Source organism: Candoia aspera, chromosome 1, assembly GCF_035149785.1.
Source record: "Candoia aspera isolate rCanAsp1 chromosome 1, rCanAsp1.hap2, whole genome shotgun sequence".
NCBI classification, from domain to species: Eukaryota; Metazoa; Chordata; class Lepidosauria; order Squamata; family Boidae; genus Candoia; species Candoia aspera.
The window spans coordinates 76137029-76152965 of record NC_086153.1 but is presented as its reverse complement, the minus strand read 5'-3'; the positions used below and the strand labels follow the sequence as shown (position 1 = coordinate 76152965).

The following is a 15937-nucleotide window of genomic DNA, read 5'->3' as shown; positions in this document are numbered from 1 at the left end:
TCTGGGTACGTCTCAAGAGCATTAAGACTGCCAGAGAGTTGACATTGATCACTCCCAGAATGGGTAACAGTAATTCACACAGGATTCTATTAAGCAAAAAATGCATTTGCCTGCTTATGGTCTTTTAGAAAGTGGTATTAAGATGGTTGACCAGCAGAGATGTATTAGATGTACATTCCTATATAATCAGATTGATGTAACCCCATCTCCCACCAGATCTGCATATTTATAAACAGGCCTTGACTTTGAGCAGGTCTTGATCTTGCAGTCTCACTTCCCTGTATATAAAATATGAATGATAATAACATCAATAAACACCAATTTAGAGATTTGTTATTGCTGTAATAATAAAAGTGATGAGAAGGATTACTTCATTTGCATGCTGAAAATTTAGTAGAATCATCACTGAAAGTTAACCTTTCATTGTTGACAAAATCATAGTCAACCTATGAATTGGTCTGCATTTTTTTTATTCCACATTCCTTTTGGTCTGCTGTATTATTATAAGGTAAACTTTCACACACTGAAATGAAAGCAGATACAGGGAAAGATCTCTCCATCCTTCAAATCTCTTACTATTAGTTTCCAAGTTTGTATTAGTAAAGAGTGTATTGGCCAAAGTGTGAGAGAGGTGCTGTGAATGGACATTCTCTTCTAGTATCACCTTTGATTTTCCTATAAGATCTACGGTATATGTTTTCACAGCACATAATCTGTGAAGCCAGCTTTGCTGTCTCAAATAATTTTAACACTGTTGAAAGGAGAACTGTAGTGGCAGGACTGAGTCTGTAGGATGAAAGGTTGAAAGATCAACTTTTCTCTTCTAGAAGCTCCCTGGGTCTACATACCCTAGATCTGCCTCCTGTTTTGGTGTGCAGTTTCATAGTTCTCCGTGCAATCACCCAGCTTCCAAAGAACACTTTACTGCTATCCTCTCCCCTAATCCCAATATGTGAAAGATAGGAATCCCACATCATGTGTTATACTGTATTCTGGCAATTTAAAAGGAAAAAAAAAGTGAAATAAACCCTGTAGCACCACTTGCTGGCTACTGCTTATAATGTGTTGCTATGAAACCAGCCCCTTCTTCCTCCTCTCCCTTTTATAAATTAGACCAATCTCACAGAGAGAAATAAAATCAAGCTTTATTTAAAAGAACAAGAAAAAAACAAGAACATGTAAAAAATCCTTTTTAACTAAATGTTGACTTGCAAAACAGTTATGGAGGAGATGAAAACAGAGAGCTATTGAAATGACAGGGAGCACCTTAAAAGATCCTACAATAGAAAATATGTAGGAAAATATAAATCTCTGGTAGGCCACAAGATTCTAGTCTGCTCCTACTTAGGGGCATATTTGCTGCAAAAAAGTTCAGAGTAGCAAAAACACATAGTTACTAAGCTTGCAGAGCAGCAATAAATACCAGAGACAATAAATTAGACTTAAGCACTTAGGGGGGAAAGGGAGATGAAACCTAGAGCAGTTCTTAGCTAACTTTTTCCTATTCCTCTAAAGAGTAGATGACTTTTCAAACAGATGTTATTTCTGTGCTAATTTGTAACCTGGAAAAATCCTTCTTCCTGCAAATTCCAACTTTAATCAGAGGTTGGAGGAGAATCTTAGATCTCTTTTTCTCCCCCCACACTTTGGCACACAGGTTCTTGTTCCTTTGCTCTCAGAATTCTGCCTGTAGCAGTAAGCTCTACTTTGGAAATGAACAACATTGCCCTTTAACAGTGTGATGCTCTGAACTGCTTGTATTATACATTTTTATTAGACTTGGCTTTGAAGTAATCCAAGTTTGTTTGTTCGTTTGTTTGTCAAATTTATCTCCACCCATCTCCCCCTCAAGGAAGGACTCTGGGTGGTTTACAATAAAAAACAACCACAATGTAATATAAATACTGTGCAATAATATAATATAAATAAACAATAAAATATAAAATAAATATATACTAAAATGTAATAGAATCCAGATGGCAAGGTTCTCTCTCAATTTGTAAGCAAAACAGGGCAATTCTAGGGAGCTAGCCATCCCCAGGAGGAGCCGTTCTCCTTCCTGCCCCAGGCATGATGACAAAACCAGGTTTTTAAGTTTTTGCGGAAGTCCAGGAGCAAGGGGACCTGTCTCAACTCCAGGGGGAGAATGTTCCAAAGGACAGGAGCTGCTGCAGAGAAGGCACACTTCCGCGACCCCACCAGATGGAACTCTCTAGCAGGTGGGATCCGGAGCATGCCCTCTCTGCATGTCTGGGTGGGACAGGTCAATGCAGTGGGGATGTGATGGTCCCTCAGGTAACCTGGCCCCATGCCATGTGGGGCTTTAAAGGTCATAACCAACACCTTGAATTGGACCTGGAAGCAAACTGGAACCCAGTGCAGCTCACACAGTAAAGGTGTTATGTGTGAAACCCTTGGGGCACCTAGAATTACCCGCGCAGCCGCATTCTGAACCAGCTGTAGCTTCCGGATACTCTTCAAGGGTAGCCCCATGTACAGCACATTACAGTAGTCTATGTGGGAGATAACCAGGGCATGAGTGACTGTTCGAAGGGCTTCTCATTCCAGGAAAGGGTGTAACTGGTGCACAACACGGAGTTGTGCAAAAGCCCTCCTGGCCGCAACTGCCATCTGCTCTTCAAGCAGCAGTCGCGAGTCCAGGAGGACCCCCAAGTTACACACTGGATCTGTCTGGGGCAGTGCAACCCCAGCCAGAATTAAGATGGCAATTTCCCAGAAACAGAGGAGCCATTAATCCACAGCCACTCTGTCTTACCAGGGTTCAACTGAAGTCTGTTATTCCCCATCCAGGCCCACACAGTCCCAGACACTCGGAGAGGATGGTCACAGCATCACTTACTTCACCTGGGATGGAGATGTATAACTGGGTATCATCCACATACTGATAATACCTCATCCCATGGTGATGGATGATCTTGCCCAGTGGTTTCATGTAGATATTAAAAAGGAGCAGAGAGAGTACCAAGCCCTGCAGAACTCCACAGAGTTCTAGCCACAGGCTGGATCTCTCATTCCCTATCAACACTGACTGGGACTGGCCCTGGAGGAAGAAGGTGAACCAGTGCAAGACCATGCCGCCTGCCCCCAACTCCCTGAGTCGGTCCAGAAGGATACCATGGTCGATGGTATCAAAAGCCGCTGAGAGGTCAGGAAGAGCAAGGATGGATGCTCTGCCTCCATCCCGCTCCTGCCACAGATCATCCATAATATAGATATATAGATATACAGATATTTTTCAACAGGAACATTTAAAAAATGCAGAAGAGTAGAGACAAATGACTTCTACTAAGGGCATATCAATACATAGATCTAATTTTGTTCAGGGTCCAACATTTTCTGCTTCTTTAATGTAAGAAATATAATTTGGAAGAAATTTTTGATTGCCATTTATTTCAACTCTTAGGTATCAGTGTTATTTCAGTTGTTGAATATGCAAATGACTGCATGTCATGCCTAGCAGATATACTTGTTTATTATACCAGGCTTCTATCAATACAAACTCTGAGCAGCTTACACACCTGTCACCCATAAAGAAAATTAAAGCTATAGAATAACAAATCAGGACAAAATCTCATTTACACACTAGGGATTAAGACACCCCTCTGCTAGAGGGAACACCCTCATAGCATCTGTTTCCAAAGCTGCTGGAACTATATCATGATACAGCGGTTGGAAAAGATTTCTTAGAGTATACTCTAGTCAAACACTCATAAATTAAGGAATCAAAAAGCTGATTATATGATCCATGCTACCTTTTTTCAGGTGATCAGTCTAAAGATAATGAAGTGTAGGTAACAGGAATAATGTCATCCACCTTCACCCACAACCACGTTTCATTACATATCACATATAGTGTACCCACATATATTGCAATATGGATATTTTATAGTATGCATATATCACAGCAGATATATCCCTAGAATGAATGCCAGAAATAGCAGGCATATGGGATATAGATGCAGTAGAGTATTATTGGGATACTGCAGCCTAAACCAGTTCTGTTGGAAGCCACTCAATGTTGTTAGGATCAGGTTAATGATAGTGTTAGTTCTGCAAAAAATGGTTCCCTCAGAAGAAAATAGCTCATTGTTCAGAGCAAGGAAATCACTCTGAGTAATGTTAGTTAACCAATCTGCTTCCCAAATCTTCCCTATCCATTGGCAAAAATAGCTGGGAGATTAAGTTTAAAAAGTTGATACGGTATTCATCTCTGCTCCGGTTCCAGTTACCTTAGTGGGGCAAGGGTTATCTGTAGCTAGCTCTGTCCTATATGAGTACAGTGAAATGGTTCCATCTGTATTTGGGATATCTGTGCCAAATCAGGGTGGTAAATGGGGCTAAGCACCAAGTCCAAGGTAAGGAAAATGAGAGTCTAGTGAGATACTATTCTAATCATGCATTCATTGGAAGGTAGATTGTGAACTTTAGCAGAATTGATTCTAATAGCAGCTCTTGCGGTGTGAATATTATACACCGATCATACAGAGACTTCAAATAGGCAAACATAAACCTTGGGTTCTTGGTGTACGCTGAACTTGGTTTTCTTCTTGCAAATTACCTATCAGAGCAGGTAATACTGCCAGTGCATTGGTACTAAGGAGTGGGGTTTGCTGGCTTGTTATGTGTGGTGCTTCTCTTACCTATCTTGGTCAGGGTTGTAGTTTGGGTGCCTGTTTCTGATTGGCCTACCTGGCTTGGTTGGCTGTATTGTTTCCTTTTAGATTGTTCCTGGCTATTGTGTTGGTTCTCCCTTATCTACATGTTGCTTACTGGTTGTGTGATAAGGGAGGATGTGGTCTATACAGCTATTCATAAAGGCTGCCCTAATGCCAGTAAAGAAACCCATGTACTTGGTCTTGACAAGAAACAGGTCAACCTCTTGTTTAAAGGAACATAAAAAGCAGAGGCAGTCCACTAGGATAACTCTACTCCAAGTGCCATCAAATTGAATGGAAATTACGAGATGACCTTGTATCAGCCATTCTTTTGGCTTACATAAAAGACGCAATGTTCCATTCCATTCCTGTCAATACCGATTGTATAAAACATTCAGGATCAGCAAAGGATGAATTCCAGAACATGGGCATTTGGGGCTTTTGTCTTTTTCATGACTTCAAATTAAGCTATGCAAAAGTAAAGAGAACACTTTCAATGAAGCCTTTGTATAGTTTATTGTCTATTGTTAAATGTATAAAAAAAGGAAAAATTGAATAAATGAGGGACATTAAATGGTGAAACTCTGTCCGTGCAAACAATAAATAGTTATTTACAGTCTTCAGCAAAATAAAATGTAAGTCTTATTGATCCCCTCATGCACACAGACACACACACACACATACACACACTCCCTTCCTCTCTCACATACAGGCATGCTACAGACAAAGAAAAGGGAAACCATCATAAATAATTTACATAGCATAGGCAATTATGATACAATCAAAATATTAACATCTTAGTCCCAGCACTGATGTCTTTTTTTTATTTAAAAGATACAAAAACATTATTACATTAATGAAGTTTCCCTCAATAATTCTTCTCTGGGACTTAACAGCTATACTTTCAATGCATTAAAAGTATGATTTGCAAGACACCCTCAACAAACCTCATTAAAAAAATCCTTTAAAAGTCTGTTAATATGACAGGAAAAAAAAAAGAATGTGCAATAAAGCCAGAAACACCAGATTCTTGATAAGGCATGTAACATCAAAATCCATTTAAAAATGTATTCAAAGCAGAGGAACTGACATGTGGCTTTCTCTATCACATCCTCAAGCAATTCAAGAGATGTTCCTTGCACAGCCATTGGGATGGGCAGCAACAGAGAGAGACATCCCCCACCCCCAGTGGCTGCCTTACAAATTTTGGAGGAGAAATGTCAGATTTGCATCCAGGAAGCTGCTATGACCATTCATGACTGTCAACAAAGCTGTGGATGAGCTGACTTTTACTGTTCCATTTGTTTGAGGGACTTCCCTATGACTGTTCTTGTCTGAATATAAAATTCTCTGTGTAATTCCCAAGCCTGATCTAGCAGGGTTGGTTCAGTTTGGTTAAGCCTGATCTAACAGGGTTCAGTGTGCAGAGCTGAACAAGAACATCAAACACTTCAATTCTCAGTTGGCAGAAGTTTGTTCCTGGGGGGTGGCATCTGTCAACTATACATGCACACAGTCCTCTAAGCTCCATGCATTCACATTTCTACCAACACCCGTTGGGTAACAAAATTGAATTTTGGATTGAGATAGGTGCTTGTGTTTTTCTGTATGCAAACCTCATCCATCAATCAAACTGTACCAATAAGTATATGTTACAGACAAAGCTTGTTCAAGTTAAAAGAACAAAAAGTGTTAAATATGAGCATACTAGTCTATAACTGAGTAACTTGCATCTGGTTAGACTAAAAGGCTGATGTACAGTACCTTTAGTACAGTTTTCTCAAAAGGTCCTATATACAGCACACATACGATAAAAATTACAAGCATTGAGGAAAATGGTAAATATTGAGGTTCCATCTATAAGTTCTCAATGGTTATTTAATTATTTGACAGTTCAGAGCAGTTAAAAATTCAATTGCATATATGAGCAAGTACATCCATATTTGCTCATTATATCATTAAAGGCATTCTGTAGCCATCTTCTTTGAGATCTTTCATTGTTAATGGACTTTCTGGTGAGATTTTGAAATAAGTTACTGAAGGATGCAACTGCCCATCACAATAATAAATAACATCAATATCCTCATAACTGGAACTATAATATGTTACTAGATCTCGGTAATGGTTGCATTTCTATTTTATCAGAACCCAAAAGAAGCATTTTGAAATCAAAGTGCTTGCTTGTAGAAGAGGTAGGAAAGTGGTTCATGAGATGTGGCCACAAACTACTTTCATAAGAGCTTCATGTATACAAGCAGTCAGCCTTCAAAAATTGCTTTCCTTCACATAATTGCAGGTATGTCATGACAATGTCTGTGCGATGTCATTGCATGCAATTCTTGTAAAGGCATACTTATCATTTAAAATTCGGTTGGAATATTAATGTAACTCTATTCTCCTCCCAAAATATTGGACTGTCTCAACTCCAGCTCATGAGAACTGTATGAAAAACCCTGAAGTAACCAACATTCTTATAAATTTGCTTTGTTACAAGAGAAACCAACAGATGATCTGAACTGTAATTACTTTCACGGAACCCAACTGAAATGTTAAACACTGATTATAAAAGAGCACTTGTTTTAATACAAAATCCCAAGCAGATCACTGATCTAAAAAGATGATAGGAAATTATTAGCACTTGAACATCACTGTACCCTCTTTTCTCTACTTTAATTTCCTGTTGCTTCTCTGTGAGCACAGTTAGTAAAGCTTGTCCTTCTGCTACAGTATATATTCTGGACTTTGGGATAGCAAGGCCCACCTCTCATCTGAACAAGTAATATGAGTTTAAGAGGTGACCCACATTATCTCTAACCAGTTCCTTCTGCTTGGTATGTTTTCTGCCCACCCAACCCTCGCTTTCTGCCATATTTATATCTATATAATACATAATGTAATGACACTTCTACACTTTATATGTAAACGTCGCTTTTAAAAAATCTAAAACAAATTAACAAATATTTATGCCATGTTTTCAATACACATGTCAATCTGTTTCTGTATCAGCAGTGAGTTCAATGGTCACATTTAATCCAAACTCCTTGGAGGCACTTAGGTGTAGGGTTGGAGGGATCCCTCCTGGCAACAGGGTTGCATAAGGTCAAGGAAAGGTAGAAAAAATAAGGGACTTGGAGTACTAGGATGTACAGAGGTGTCTAGGTTGAACAGCATCTACAGTACATTGCTTGTTATACAGCTGCAATAATTCATGCATCTGCAACAGAAAAAAGCAATTGGTTAGTATGACTGCCACATCTGGACTATGTGAAGGTGAAAGGTCCCCTGTGCAAGCACCAAGTCATGTCTGACCCTTTGGGGCAACGCTGCTTTTGCGAGGTTTTCTTGGCAGACTATAGCTGGGTGGTTTGCCATTGCCTTCCCCAGTCGTCACCTTCCCCAGCAAAAACATCTGGACAATCTTACATGTAAACTATGGGTTAGAGCTAAATTAACTTATATGAATTTCATTTATTTCAATGGGCCTAAAGTTATACATAGATAACTGAGGTCTCATTGATTTTATTGAGGCTACCCTAAAGAAGACAAAATTTGGATCACAGAAAATTAAACACTGTCATTCAGGAATATTAAACTTCACTGCAAACTATTTTTGCCTCAGCATCTTCCAAAGGAGATTCAGAGAACAAGTAATCAGAACACAGTAAATACGCAGAGTAAAAATCAGATTACGTTTCAAGTGTATCAATAAATTAATATTTACTACATCTGCATCCCGACTGTCTGTCAAAGAGCCCAGGACATCCTAAACAAGTTTTTTTTTCTTTCAACAATCTTGTAATGTAGATTTAGCTAATCTTACTCAAGGCCCATTCAATTTCATGGCTTTGAAGAGATTTAAACTAGTTTCCCAAATCTAACACTCTATGTCAGCCTTTCTGACCTAATATTTCCCAGATTTGTTGGATTACAATTTTGTTAATATAAAGCAGCATACTATCAACTCTTGCTATGTACATTTTTTGAAACACATTGCTGCAAATGATTTAGGAACACACTTAACCTTAATCAACATCTGCACAATAATGTAGGAGACATCCTGATGCCCTCTGAAAATTAGCCAAAAGCTATTTGTGCTAGGGATAATTTTCCCCATCCAGTTATTCACAAGCATATTCCACTTATTTTAGCCACTGCAGCCTATTAACTCTTAAAAGGTTTTGAATAGCAAAAAGCATCATCTCCTGCAATATTAGCAGTTAATAGGAATTAAAAGCAAAACTGGAGTTTATGTTCAGTTGGAAAGTTGACTCAGAAATGCAGTCATTGTTTGTTGACCACAAATCAGGCAAACATGTGTCAGTGCAAAGGAGTCGTGTCAGATCTAACGCTAAGGAATTCACATCAACTGCCTTATTGAACATTGTGGAAGCTCTCAAAATGTATATGTCGTAACCAATAATGAGCATGCATATAGGAAGCAGCTCAATTTGGCATTCTCCTTTGATATCTCCTCTCCAGGCTGTATGCCATATATGTCCAGGAATCCCGTACATTGTCTAAGGAAAGTGAAATGTTTGGAAACACATAATTATGATGATGATAATAATAATCTTAAATTTCAATTTACCTCTACATTCATATTTGAGGTCAGAGAAGTATACCATCTCTTGTGAAAAGACAAAAAGACCTAACCTTCCACCAGCATAGGTTGTATCATAGATTGCACCAGAATCTGCCATCACCTGTTTTCCTTCATAAACTAAAACCCTGTAAGGGAAAACATAATCTAGGTTAGATGCGATCTTTGAAATAATTCATTTTTCTAGAAATGATGCACAACATGTTTTGAATTTGAAACATCCCACTCAAAACAGGGCCATTTCACTAACTGGGAATACTTCTAGGATGATCAGAACCCTTTCTAATAAAGTTGGGGCAACCCAACTTTCTCAGAAAAATGTTTTGAACTTAGAACACCACAACTTGAGCATGAAACATTTTGAAAACATTTTTCTAGCCCACTTGGAATTTACAGAGACCTGCAGAAAAGGCATGAAGAAAGAACTTCTTAGCTTTAATTGCAATGTCAATTAACTTACATAAATACATTATCAGCACTCTTTTATGGGGAAGAAATGTATGGCAAGCATTAGCCATGCTGAATTATGTTAAAAGTTAATTCAAATTAATTAAGTAATGAATTTCAACAAAATGTAAGGATAGCAAATGTCTTTTTTGTTTCCTTCTGGAAGATGTAATGAACATATAATACATAATTGCATATCAGACTGTATACAGTGTGTATGCAGCTTCCACAAAATGTCCAATTAAAACTTAAAGCAATATAATTACTAAGCACAACAAGTTTAAAAGTTCAAGAGCAGTATCTGGTCTGAAATTTTTTCAAGCTGTGCTGTGAACTGATAGGAAGATCACCGCCTGTCTACGTATGGAGGCTGGTCAGGACAAGATAAAACGGAGCAGTAGCCCAATATATAATACACATTTTTAACAGATTACTCCTTTTTTGCCAGTGGGAACTAGATTTGCAAAATATGAAAAAAAAAAAAAAAAACCCAGAAGGCATAGAGATAAGCCAATTCACACAACAATCCAGCAGGTAAATTCATGTCATGATTTGCAAAGACCGAATTCTTCACATATCTTTGGGCCAAAGGAATTCCCACATATCTTAAACAAATACATGGGAGGATCATTCACGTAGCATATATGTGTGAGAAACTGAATGGGTAATGGCGGACATAGGTAAACTAGGTGGTGAAATGCAGCAAAGATTCCCAAGAGAATAGAGATAGTACACCCATGGGAATGTATATGGGTGTAAAACTTAAATGTTATTAAAACATTTTTTTGTGAATAATTGTGTGAAAGATTGGTGTTTTTGTCAAAACACATCTCCAGATGTCCTGATTGGAAAAAAAAATATTTAAGGCCATTTTAGTTATAACCATTTTAATTTTAAGAAAAGAGGGGCAATCTTTTCTTTCAATCACCCTTTTTAGCTTTCTTTTATCATTTTTCTTTTCTCCTCACCTCCTACCCAGAACCAGATTATTTCATAGAAACCATACTTTCCAAGAGCTGGAGGGTTTTTTTAAAAAAAATTAATAATGGCTTTGTTCATATGTACCATTCAAAATAAATTGAACACACCTGATGGGATGGGAAAGTGAGAAAACAGGAACTATTCAGAATCCGCCCAAAGGTTTCAACTATAAAAAGAAACTGGCTGCCATAAATGAAATGATAACCCTGGCATTTGCTTACAAAGCATTTTAAAAAAATGTATTCATGATCAGATGGAAAAGCAATAGCATACATCAGAAGAAAATGTCATACTTTATTAATCCTGTCTTTGGTCTGTGGACCAAATGCCACCTGTAGGCAGTGTAATCTTTCCAGCCAATATTTTTGGGATCATGCCACAAGGTACGCACCTGTAAAAATGGTAAAACACATTGGCACACATTGGGGGAAAAAAACCCTCATATATAACATGCTATGGCTAATTGACCAACTTCCTATGGTATCTAAGCTTAGATTAAGAAAGGTAGATAGGTTACATCAAGCATAAAGAGCTACCCACAAACACATACAATTGGCTCCTTTTATTCACTCATTACACTCTACTCACAAGTAATAGATTACAACTCATATCCACACCCTTAAATACATTAAAGGGTATCATGTACAAGGTCAAGTCCTCTCCTCTCTTATTCCAGAGTGCAGGATATAAAATGATGGATTTAAGTGACAGGAAAACAGATTCCAATTGAATGTTAGAAAATAAAAACCATCTTCACAGTAAGATAACCACCTTCACAGTAAGGTAGTGGAACCAGACCTGGAGAAAAGTGTAGTCTTCCTGCATTGTATGTCTTCAAGTGAAAGGTAGTCAGCCATCAGCTAGGGATGCTTTAATTTGAATTCCTGACCTCAGTTGGAAGTTGGACTTGATGGCCTCAATGGCCCTTTCCAACTCTGTAATTCTATATATCTATTCTATGCCTCTTGGAGATTTTCACCCTTCTGATGCTATGACTTAGCAGGCAGATGTTGCTATGGTAGACAACGGGTTGAGAGAAGGAGCTGATAGGAAGAGCTGCAAGAGAGCGGAGACTAGCAAAGCAGGCATATTCCAAAGTATTTTGTTCTGTGAAGAGCAACTGGCTGTGATTCACTGATATGAGGGGAGTAGCTAAGTGTATGCAGGGAGTGAATACTGAGTAACTGAGTGTAATTGGGATAAAAGCTAAACCTGGCCCACACTTCTTAGGCAGGTGGGTTTAGCAAATTTTTGTTGCTCTACCTTATAAAATATAACTAACTAGCTAACTAACTAACTAACTTACTTACTTATTTATTTTTCAAATTTCTATCACCGCCCATCTCTCCTGAAAAGGGGACTCTAACTTGGTTGGGCTAGGTATATTTTCAAAGGGGACACTGCTTTGTCAGAGCTTCAACTGAAGCACCCCACAGAAAGTGACCTGGCGAAGCCACACTCCACTTCTGTTCAGCAGAGACGCCACACTACTTGGATTGACAGCAAGGGCTTCTGTGTTAGGTAGATGCTGTTAGCAAAACAGCTGCTTAAAGCAAACAGAGCTCACCTCAATGCTTTGTTGAAGAGGAGCAACTCCACTCCCTAAGATGATACCTCACCGAGATGAATTGCCACCAATCTGCCCAGATCTAACATCTAGAGCCATTAATAATGAAACTTGTGCAATAAATTATTATCAGCCTGAATCCTATTCACTGTACCTTAAGCACATACGTACTTAAACCTGACATGAAGTGTCAGTCTTGTCATGTGTGCTACCTGAAGCAGCTTGTAATTAAAACTCAACATGAGGCAGGTTATGATGACAGTAAAGTAAGTTAAAATAATAAGGTCAGCAACAGCTCAGCTGCTGTATATGGAAAGGAAATGTTCAGTACAAACTAGAACCAATGACTCATTCTTAACATTTATGCAATAATAACATGGGGTGGTTATTATATATAAAGAGTCCCGCTCTTGGGGGGAGATGGGCAGTAATAGAAATTTGAATAATAAATAAATCAATAAATCAATAAATTTTGCAATTCATGCTTACCTGGCAGGGGAGATACCTTGACCATGATCATGGCTTAACTTGCAATTAAATGGGGGCAGGGGAATTACTTCATAATTCCAGGAAACTTTGGACTGACAACTCTGACAACACATTGTCAAGGGGACTTTTCAGCTAGTTACCTGTCCAGGTGTATTTCCTGTGTGCCAAAGAGCATTTCTCAAATGTTCACCAGTACCAGTTGTGGAATTCACCACCTTAAGGGACACCCCAGAGTATCCGTAAGCTCTGGTTGGCTTATCTTCCCAGTATGTTTGAGTCACTTGCTTCCACATCAGGACGTAGAAGCGACTACTGGACTGGTAACCAAAGACAAATCCAGCATAATCATCATCTCGGTCTGTGTTGACATAGAATGTGCCACTGAAGTCAACAGAACTGAATTCATCATAGCCTGAAGCAGGATGGAAAAGAGATGGTCAGTTCTTACAGGTATTGCTTTTCACCCATCTATTGTCAGTATTATTTGGTCTGATACATTCATTATTTTTCAGGATTCATGTCAATATTATTCGTCTTCCATATATTTTAGTTCTTGGCTTTCCTCATTACTTATCCTTTCCCTTGATTTAATTATCATATTTGCTTTAGTGTGAAACAGATTTATCTAACAATACATCTATAGACCTTTGGAGAAGGCAACGACCTTCATATTTTGATCTACTGATGTATGCCATGTGCAGCTGTCCTCAAAAATGGTGTAGAAGCCAGGTGATGGCATTGAGTAGAGCACTGGTCCTTAAACTCCGGCTGTCAGCAAGTTACCAGGCCCAGCTGACATTGATATTAATCCATAAAGGCCTAAATGATTCAATGCTTAAATACGTAAATATTACCTCCACAATTGCTATCCAGCCCATGCATTAAGATTGGTTGGGCAAGTCCTATTTCTTGTTCCATCAATTCACTCTACAATCTTATATATGTCCATAGGGAATAACTGTAGTAATTATCAATCCCATATAGTAAATAGCTATATGATATTAGCCTCAAACTATTTACCATTCAAGTCCTGATTAATAAGTGAGATATAATCTGGGATAGAGTAATTTTTATCTCTTTTATAGTGACACAGAATATCAGTGCATGGTCTCATTATTTTTAGATGAAAAGGTTCAGCTATTTTATCAATATTTTTTATAAAACTTGAGTTTCTTGTAATCAGTACTACGTAACGTTTTATTACTAACTTTAATTACTAACAAATTATTTTCCAAAGAGATAGAAGGTCTCCACAACTGAGAAATATTACATTTCAAACATTAAACTGAATGTAAAATTTTCTTTCCTAGTTAGCCACGTTTGCAATGTATGTTTGCTATAATAATAATAAAAATGACGTAATTCAGAGAAATATGTTGTTAATTATGTTGACCTAGTAGGGCTCTGAATTTTGACTGCTTAATGAATAGTTTCTGATACTGATGAAATAATCCAGGTGAGTCTCAAAGGCATTTCTTGATATAGCAGTGGCAGCTGGTAATCAAGGAAACAAAGTCTAGCAATGCCACAGAATACCCGGGGACCCTTATGAATAGATAAAGCTGACCTCTAACTGTGGTCAATTGTTACTGTTCTGAATCTAGTACACTCAGAAGGGATTCTAATACTTACCAACAGCGATGCCAGGATCTGAATTAGCAGTCTGTACCAATTCTTTGCCCTGATGACGAATTACCCAATTTGGATCAATCTGAGCTGTTCCTTTAGGGTCCAGGGGTACCATTTGAAACTTTCTGAAATCTGTTTGACTGATGGCATCATTTTCAGGACACACATCAAAAATATCTGGAACACTATCATTGTCAAAATCATCTTTGCAGATGTCACCTCGGCCATCACCTGAATCACACATATTTTCAAAAGCTCACATCATACATAATTGCTTAACCTTATGCATGCAATTCTTTTTTTCTGCATGTGGAGTTGTGGACATTGACAGTGTTACTCAGTACTGAATGATACAGTGCAACAATTCAACAGCTATGCTACCTCCTAAAAAATAAAAATCAAATTTTACCAGTGAATATTGTAATTACTGTGTTAAAGTAATACCAGGATCATTTTCAGTCAGTGATAGGTGGAAGATGCTATAATATCTTAGGATTCAGTTAAAATCCATATTTAGAAAATCACAGAACTGGGGCAGATGTTGGAATTAATCTAGAGTACAGTATGTTATACAAGATTTACAATACAGAGGCACTGCATGCTTAACAGATTCAGAAGCTGCTTAAATACTTTTATGGAAGGACAGACTAAAATTACCACTGTGTTTTTCAGTGGAAATTTCTTCTGCTATCTTTCCTTTCTAATGGATATTCTTGTACCCTATGCACAGAGATGTGTTGAGGTTTTCCTACTAACAGATTAAGACTGCTATATGTGCCTAGTCATTTTGGCTGGGTGAAAAAGGTTGCAAGTGATTGTCTCCTCTCACGTGCTTCATGCAAATCACCTGGGGGGGGAGGAAACCTGCCTGGACTTGTTCTCACTTCCTTTTTTTTTCTCTGCCGATATGTAGCCAAGCAAGGCTTGCTCCAAAGGGAGCTAAGTCCTTTAAATATGTTTTTTGTTTTGCTTTCTGTAAATAAATTATTTTTATAGAAATGCTTGGTGTGTGACTTTTTTGACCTCTCCTGGGCTAAAGGCTTTCCCAGCATCTGCCAACAGGTTATGTGCCCAGTAAACAACGTAATAAAACCCAGAGAGAAAAGAGAGATCAGTTCCACACCTCATGCACAATTTAAAGGCAGGTAGCAAAGACCTGTGAAGATTTTCTTTGGAGCCACCTGGAGATTTTCCAGCAACTGCTGGTCTACAGGACAAAGAAGCCAGCTGAGGTGACTTGCAAAAGAAGGAAGAAGCCATGGCTACCTCCCAGCCCTCAGCGATGCCTCTGGAGCGCCTATCAGAGACCAACTATTTGAATTGGGCCCTGAAGATGGAAATGTATCTTCGCAGAGAGAATCTTTGGCTGCCAATTGGTGAGCAAAACCCCCAGAATCACAGTGCTGAATGGCTTAGACAGGATGAGCGGGCTAGAGCCACCATTATCTTGGGAGTTGAGGACAATCAGCTAGTCCACGTGTGAGGCATGCAGTCTGCAAAGCAACTTTGGGACGCTTTGAGAGACTTATATGTAAAGGCAAAAGCAGG

At 38.5% G+C, this 15937-nt stretch overlaps 1 protein-coding gene across 1 annotated transcript in view; it reads right to left on the bottom strand.

Moving 5' to 3' along the window:
• Positions 1–7344: 7344 nt before the first annotated feature.
• THBS2 (thrombospondin 2) overlaps positions 7345–15937 on the bottom strand; it is a 56929-nt gene continuing 48336 nt past the window's right edge. The window contains exons 18-22 of the mRNA XM_063307435.1: positions 14393–14620; positions 12901–13172; positions 10998–11095; positions 9265–9404; positions 7345–7890 (exon numbers count right to left, since the gene is read on the bottom strand). Coding sequence (XP_063163505.1) covers positions 7883–7890; positions 9265–9404; positions 10998–11095; positions 12901–13172; positions 14393–14620 — 746 coding nt within the window. The 3' untranslated portion in view covers positions 7345–7882. The remainder of the gene's footprint in view (positions 7891–9264; positions 9405–10997; positions 11096–12900; positions 13173–14392; positions 14621–15937) is intronic.